Source organism: Peromyscus eremicus, chromosome 4, assembly GCF_949786415.1.
Source record: "Peromyscus eremicus chromosome 4, PerEre_H2_v1, whole genome shotgun sequence".
Classification (NCBI taxonomy): domain Eukaryota; kingdom Metazoa; phylum Chordata; class Mammalia; order Rodentia; family Cricetidae; genus Peromyscus; species Peromyscus eremicus.
In genome coordinates, this window is record NC_081419.1 from 118,646,677 (window position 1) to 118,654,995 (window position 8,319).

General features: G+C 43.5%; 1 protein-coding gene across 1 annotated transcript; it reads left to right on the forward strand.

Annotated features, from left to right (window-relative positions):
• Positions 1-1,120: 1,120 nt before the first annotated feature.
• Positions 1,121-1,869, forward strand: Scp2d1 (SCP2 sterol binding domain containing 1). The gene has a single exon (XM_059259628.1). The coding sequence runs from the start codon at positions 1,194-1,196 to the stop codon at positions 1,662-1,664; it is 471 nt and encodes a 156-aa protein (XP_059115611.1). The 5' UTR covers positions 1,121-1,193; the 3' UTR covers positions 1,665-1,869.
• The last annotated feature ends 6,450 nt before the right edge of the window (positions 1,870-8,319 follow it).

Sequence of the window (8,319 nt, forward strand, 5' to 3'; positions counted from 1 at the left end):
TGAGCTCCAGGCCCCTCTTTAGCATTTGTTTTGGGTATCTGGCTTTTGCAAATACCCTCCCTCAGCTACTTCCCAAGATAGAGTTAACCCCAAACAAAACCTTAAAAGACAAGCAAGGAGAAGATAGCTACCAGGCCATCTGTTAGATGCTTGAACACCCCCCCTGCCCCCCAACTAAGGTAAAATGTCCTTTCTGAGACAACCTGTCTCACAGGCCAAGTGCCTGCCCACTAGATGAACAAGCTTTGTTTCTTGTGCAAATCAATGCCCCCCCCCCAACTTTTTAGATCAAAGGGATTTTCCTCTCAGCAGGCGCTTCAAGCTGTGATACAGAGTGACTCACTGTCAGTACTCCTTCCCCACCCTGTCAGGAAACTGGTGGCAGAGGGAAAAAGTGACAACTTTAACTTTTAGTGACCTACAGACTTTCCCTACCCTATCACCTGTAAGTTTATAGTTGAACACATTTCTGATAGACTCGTCATGCCTTCACCTAACCACAGTAAGGATCTATTTCTAGCACATACATTCCTTTTCTGATTTATTCCAACTGCTAACTGACTCCACTCTTATCTCTGCCCTTTGGGGTTGCAAATAAAATGGTCAGGAAACCTCTAGCGGGGACCCTACAATCTCATGTTGTATACAAAACATGAGGTATTGCTGCTTGGGATAGGATAGAGACCAGTTCTGAGAGAAGGAGGTGGAAACTAAGGGAACCAAGGGAATTAAGAGAAATGAGAGAGTTGGAACGGATGACTGAATGATGATGACTGACAAATAAACGAATTGTATGAAAGAGCTCCGTGCAACTGGATTCATTCCTGCGCCGATGGTAGTGTCTCTCCTGGAACTGTATAATATTAAGGCTGGACCCTTAAATATTATACAAAGTCACCTGAAGAGTTCAGACCTTTGGCCTAGTGGCCTCAGAAGTTCTAGCTGATCGGGTGTGGTGGTGGTGGTACTGTGTGTGTGTGAGGGTGTGATATATTTCTGCCTCACAATTACTTGTCTGAGCCCCCACCCTATGTCATATTTTAGGATTTGTTTGGCCAATAAGATTGCAGCACACACTCTAGCCTCAGTCCCTGCTTGAGCCTTGCCTTTGATGTCACAATCTGACCTACAAACATTAATCTGGCCACAGCCACTCATAGACCAGACGGCAAGGTCAAGAGGACCATAGTAAGATGTGGAAGAGAACGGATCCTCAAGCCAAGATCAAAGCTGGGGATAGGCCTCAGACTTGCCATTCTCTGGCTCTAGGATCGGCCACAGAGACGGCACTGCCACACCCTCTAGAACTGTCAGACTTCCAGGGCTTCTCCATGTTTGAGGACATTAGCCATCACATCAAAGAAGTAGGAGCCCAACTGGTAAAGAAAGTGAATGCCATCTTTCAGCTGGACATCACCAAAGACGGGAAGACTGTTCTGCAGTGGACCATTGACCTCAAGAATGGTTCTGGGGACACATACCTGGGATCTGCCCGGCTTCCAGCAGACACTGTCTTCATCATCCCTGACTCTGTCTTCATGGAGTTAGCTGTGGGCAAGATGAACCCACAGAAGGCTTTCCTGGCTGGCAAGTTCAAAGTGAGAGGCAAAGTTTTCCTTAGCCAGAAGCTAGAGAGGATCTTCAGAGACTGGGGCAAATTTTAAGCATGCAGAATACCCAGGCAAGATAAAGACTTCTGGCATCTTATAATGTTGAGTGGCAATCATGCTTAAACTGAAGATTAAAGAAAACAATAGCCAATATTTTTACTCAAATTCTTCCTATTCAAGTTCGATTGATTTCCTGCTGATGTGTGTACATTTGCTGGGTTCTGGGACAGTAAAAAGTGTTGGAGTGCAACACCTAAAACCTTTGTCCTTTCGTTTTCTTAGCTGTGTTTATTCTTTGCTTGAGGTGGAAGCTGCAGAGCTGGTGAGGTAGGGTTGGTTGGTGTGTGTCTCTCACTATTTCCTTGATCTCTAAGGCTTTCACCCCTGTATTTGGCTCTGTGTTTTTTATTTAATAAGACTGCCTAGAAATTCTGCTGCATTTGATATGTCAAGGTGAGGGCCACGTGGAGCTGAATGGATGGTTCTGTTTGGATTTTAATGCTGATGATTTTCTAAGGTATATATATCATTATTATATATATTATACATATATTAAAAATATAGAGCTTTTTTAGTAGTTTGGAACTTTGAGAGAAAGAAGTGAGCATATGGGCACTATGCGTGGTAACTTGGTTCCAGGAGGAGAGCTTAACTCGGTCTTAAGGGTGATCCTCACCTGAAATCACCTGAGAAGTTGATCCCCACAGCTCTGTGCATGGAACCTGGCAATAGTGTAATGGTGTTCCTGGCATAGCGTAATCCTTTGATGGATTCAAGTGAGAAAAGTTGAAGGACATGAAAGATATTCAAGGTCAGTGGTTCTTAGGCCAGATCATGTAGCAGAATTGTCCAAATTGTTCAAATTCAGATGATGGGAAACTCAGTTTCTTCTCAGTTGGTCTGGCTTGGGGAGATGTGAATTTTTTTTTATGTTTTCATTTTGATGGAACTTTTGCCTTTGGAGAACTTTTGCCCTCCTTTGTTTCATGGGAAGGTTTTGGTGTTGACCATTGTTGTTCTTTGCAAAACCAGTGAGATGCTGTCATTATTTTAAAGACAGGTTACATAGTTCTCTCTGAGCCATTTCTAAAGCATTCATGTTATTGGGAGTTTGTGCATTGAGCATTTTAATAATCAAGTTCATGCAGAGGTTTTCCTCTTTTTGGTAGCTTTTCCCGCATGTTTTCTTGGACTGGTATGAAGCCAACTACACTGATTTGGTCTCCTTGTGAGTGAGTGTGTGCATATCATTGGTTCACATGTGGTCTGGGCATATCTTTAAATATGTGCAACACAGACACACTGGGCTCATATGAAGGATATGTTAGAACTTTTCTGATTGATCATGTTTGCTTTCTTAGTCTATTTTACACTTCTATAACGAAACACCTGAGATTGAGCACTTTATACAGAAGAGAGGCTTATTTGACTCATGGTTGCAAAGGCTAGGAATTCTTGGAGCATGGTACTGGAATATTCTTACCATCTAAGAGGGGTTTTCTGCTGTGTTGCAAAATGGAAAAGGGCATCACATGGTGAGATAGTGGTTTGCTAGATCAAGTGAATTTTGCCTCTTATAAAGTCACTAGTAACATCATGATGGCTCCACTCTTATGACCTCATCTCATCCCAATCATCTCCCAAATATTCTACCTCCTAAGACCAGTATCATAAACTTGGGGATTCAGTTTCCAGGGCATAAATTTTTGGAAACACATTAAAACCATGGTACCTACCCAGTGTCATTTCATTTTAAAGTAATATCCCAAGGCAAACACACACACACACACACACACACACACACACACACACACACTCAGACGCACACATATGTACAGGTACAAAATGTGTGTGTGAGCCAGTGAGATGGCTCAGTGGGTAAGAGAGACTGCTGCCAGGGTTGACAACCAGAGTTTGATTTTTAGAACTCACACAGTGGAAGAAGAGAACCAAACCTACTCCTATAAATTGTCCTGTCGTCTCTCCACACAAATAAGAATAACCATTTTTAAAGCTAAAAACACTGGTTAAATGTAGAGAATAAGTGATTGTGGGGTGTCTAACCCCAATGGGTACAGCTATAATGCAACCTATATAGGGAATGTTGCAGAAGGGGTGTGTGTGGAAAGACTGTTAAGGGCCAGAGGACTGGGACTCCTGCCACAAGGTAGGTGTCTTCTATATATGATGTGGAAGTTGCACCCATGAAAGCTCAACTGTATGGCCACCCAAACAAGACCTGCACAGTGATAATACTAGTTGACATGACGATGTGGATGGAGAAAATTTCATAAGGTCCCACCCCTAGATGAAGAGCTGTAGGTAACCAAAGGCTACTTAGAGAGGAAAATTCAGTCTTCTTCAGAAATCAGCCCTCTGAATTAGGTTATCTAATCCCATGTGGTCAGCCTTAACTAGACACAGGTATATATAACACTAAATGGGCTCAGTTATATATACTTAGTGTATACACACACACACACACACACACACACACACACGTACACACCACAATAATTAAAAAGAGATCATGAGTTTGAGAGGGAGTGGGGGACATTGAAAGAGTTGGAGGGGTAGGGGAGGGGTGAAATGATATAAATATAGTACTCACGTATGAAAATCTCCAAAAAAATTAAAAATTTAAGTAAAAAAGGAAAATAAAAAGCATAAAAGCTTGGTTCAAACATTAACTGTAGCTATGTTGGTAATTATTTAAAATTGAAAGCAAAGCAAATGTCCACCATTAGATGATGGGATGAACAAATTGTGGTATGCCATACTATGGAATACTACTTAGCAATAAAAAGAAATGAATTATTGTTGCACACCCAGCAAAGCAGATGGAAATAAAATAATTACGTTGATGAGAAGAAGCCAGAGAGAACTGAGTAAATACTATACTATTATAAAATACTAGAAAATATGAGAAAAATAACCATTAGAAAATGCAAACTGTGGTGACAGAATGACCAGTTTGCCAGGAGATGAGAATGGGGTGGGGAAGCAAGGGGGGAGGTGTTATAAATGGTCCTGAGGAAACTTGGGGTGATGGATGTAGTCATTATCTTTGCGTGGCGATGGCTTACAGATGATCTGTAGACCAATACACCCAATTGTACACTTTATTATATGCAATGTACAGGTACTTACCTTGTCCGTATCCCAGTGCAAGCTGGTAAAGCTGCCTTTAAAGGCAGCCTTTGTTCACAGTAAGGATATTTCTGAAGAGGACTCAGGATTAGCCCTGTCTGGGGGAAATGAGACCTTTGACTTCCTCATGTGGAGGAGAAGGTAAAGCAATGGCTGGTGCTCACAGAGCATCTCTTGTTTGTGGGAAGGAAAGGTGGTTTGTCCAACTGATGCTCTGTTGAGTAGAGTCCACCCCATGGTAAGAAACTGCTAAGGGTCTGGGTGGTCACCTGGCATACATCTTGGCTTCTTTTCAACCGGGGATCACGAAATGATAACCACGTGGTGGTGTTCCTGCTGTGTCCTGCTCTCAGGGCAGCTGTGGAGATCTTGGAGGCTTCGCTCTGTGAGTTCTTTGTTCAGAAAGGCCAGGCTTCCTCCAACCAGGCCATATAAAGGTGGGCAGATGTATGGGATACTGTGTGTTTACCTTCCCTTGAAAGGGAAATGGCCAACCCAAGCTCAGGTTCTCTGAGAACCTCTCTCATGCCGTGAGTTGGCATTAGCCTCCACTGATTGGTCCTGAGGCAAGAGCTACGTAGGACAGCTAGAGGGGAGTCTATGCTTGGAGTGGCATCTGACCCATGGCCCACTCTAACTTGAGAGAAATAAAACCAAAAATGAACCTGACTCAATTAGGATCCTTCTTTGAGAATCTGGAATTGAGAAAACGAGAGACTGCGCTATTAACAAGCAGTGAGAATGGATCCGAAAGGCTGGGGTATCGGAGGAGCCAGCAAGCCCACACGAGACAGACTAACTCTCATGGCAGAAGCTGGAGACAGGAGTGAACAGGAGCCTTGAGTAAGCAGAGAGAGCTGGTCAGGGCTTAGGAAACATTGCAGGAAGCCCTTTGGAATTAACAAGAAACAGTGCCATGTCCTATCTGTGTCACTGACGGTTACTGAACCACTCCTTGTCCCAGATGCCTCATCTGGAAGCATTAGCCCATGCACTGCCAGATTGCCAGGGAGCTACAATCAGGATATGCCTAGCGTGGTCACTCACCAAGCTGTATTTTCCATAAATGTGAACTCCCTTCTCTTCTGAAAGAGAAGCAAGGTGGGTGAGTGGGGGCTTTCACTGGCTCCCGTTCCTCTCTAAAAGAGCCTGTGTTTGGGGTTTCTCATGCTGTGCTCCAGGGACCTCTCTGCCTTTTGTCTTCTGCTCAGACAGTGCTCTCAGAAGGTCACATCTGGCTCAAGTACACATCTGTTTTGTTTGGTCAGCACAAAGTTGGCCAGGGCAGTGTTTTTAAAGATTAAGACATAAAAATGAAAAAATTAGAATTTTTCCACATTGAGCCCATGTTTCTGTCAGGCAACAACTCAGGGGTGGTGGTGGTGGTGGGATAGTCCTCCAGAAAGACCCAGGCCCCACTCTGCTTGCTGCATCCTTGGTGCTGAGGCTGTGTTAGTGGTCTGGTGCAACAATATTCACACTGCCATTTCCTCAAGCTGTGCCGGCTCCCTGGGACCCTGACAGGGTTCATTTATGGAATAGAACACAATGGGATTGCATCTTGGGGAGTGTTAAGCCAAAAACAAAACAAAAAAAAAAAAAACAAAAAAAAAAAAACTTGGCCAAGATAGAGAATGAAGAGAGAGTTGCCACTTGCAGCAGGTCTAGAGAGGCCAAGAGTCATTCAAAGCAATGCCCTCCTCCAATAGAGGAAACTGGGGATCTTATTCTGGGGGCACTGAGCATATTCACATACAGCTGGGGCCCATTCCTGAGCATGTTCAGCTTAAGGTCATAATTTTTTTAAACATTTATTTATTTAAATTTATTTGTGTGTATTGTGCTTGTATGCGTGTGTGGTGTGTCTGTGTGTATGTGTATGTGTGTGTGGTATATGTGTGTGTGTGTGTGTGTAATGTAATCACACAACTGTACAAGTATATATACCTGAGTATAGGCGTGCAGAGGCCAGAGAAAGACACTGGGTGTCTTGCTCTCTGTTCCCCATCTTATTGCTTTGAGACAGGGTTTCTCAGTGATACAGTTCATCACCATGGTTGGCCAGTGAACTCTCAGGATTCATTTGTCCCTGTCCCCCCAGTTCGGGATTACAGGTGCTTACAAGCATGCCTGACTTTTTACATTGACAGTGGGGACCCAAACTCAGGTCCTCACACTTGCTCAGCAAAGTGCTCTTACTCATGGAGCTATCTTTCTTCCCCTATGTTTGAATTTTTGAAAATAGGTGTGTGTGTCTGTGTGTCATCTGTGTATGGGTTTGTGGACATGAGTGCAATGCTTACGGAGCCAAGAGAGTGTTAGATACCTAGACACTGGAGTTACAGGTGCTTATGCACTGCCTGGCATGGGTTCTGGGAACTAAACTTGGGTCCCCAGGAAGAACAGCAAGCACTCTAACCATTGAGCAATCTCTCCAGCTGCGTAAGAAAAAACAAACAAACAAACAAACAAACAAACAACAAACCCAAACCCAAAACAGTAGATACATTTTGGGGCATGCTTAACTCAAGGCCCTGGGACATGTTTCAAGGGTTAAGATGGCAGACAGGGCTGTGTGTTGGGTCATGCTCAATTTACACCATAAAAATTTAGCTGAAAATAAAGGACAAGACCCTTTAAAGAGGCATTGATATGGTGGGTCTGTCCTAACAGGGACCTGTCTTGCTCAGTTGCTAACACAGCTCCCTACAGTAAGTGGCCTTATTTTTTCCTTAACTGAAGCACTCTGCTTGAGTTTTTTCCCATGGCCATATAACAAACACTGCAAATTTAATGGCTCAAAACAATATCCATGCATTAAGTCACAATTCTTGCTGACTAGAAGTCCAGGTGGGCTCAGCTCCCAAGGATGACATCAGGGAATTGGCTAGGCTGTGCCTTGTGTGAGACTTCATAGGAAAATGAACACTGCACTCACTCAGATTAGGCAGGATCAGCTTTTGGGGGGTTCTCATCTGCAGAGTGTGTGCTGTGTGGAGTCCTCATGCTCCAAATTTCTCTGAGTCGTTCCACCCCAGTCTTCTTTGTCTACTTTACAGGGCTCATGTGGTTACATTGGGCCACTGTAGTTCCAGGATAATCTCCCTTTTTAAATCTTCACTGAAAAGTCAATTATATCCTTGGAATCCCTTTGGCCTGTAAGGGAACACTTATCCAGACCCTCTCTATTTCATGCAAAGCATATGGTTGGGGGTTATAGCTCAAGGATAGAAGTGTCACTCTGATTGGTTTAATAAAAAGCTGAATGGCCAATATCGAGGCAGGATTTCCAGGCACAGAGGATGCTGGGAAGAAGAAGGGTGGAGACTCTGGGAGATGTGAAGACACTCAGAGCAAACAGCATGGGCACTACGGAGATGAGGTAATAAAGCCATGAGGCAGAAAGTAAATTAATAGAAATGGGTTAATTTAAGTTAGAAATAAGCCTAAGCTGTTGGCCAAGCTTTCATAATTATTAAGTCTCCATGTCATTACTGGGGATCTGACTAGACAAAAAAGTCCATCTACATAAAAGAGCATTGTCTTAGGGTTTCTATTG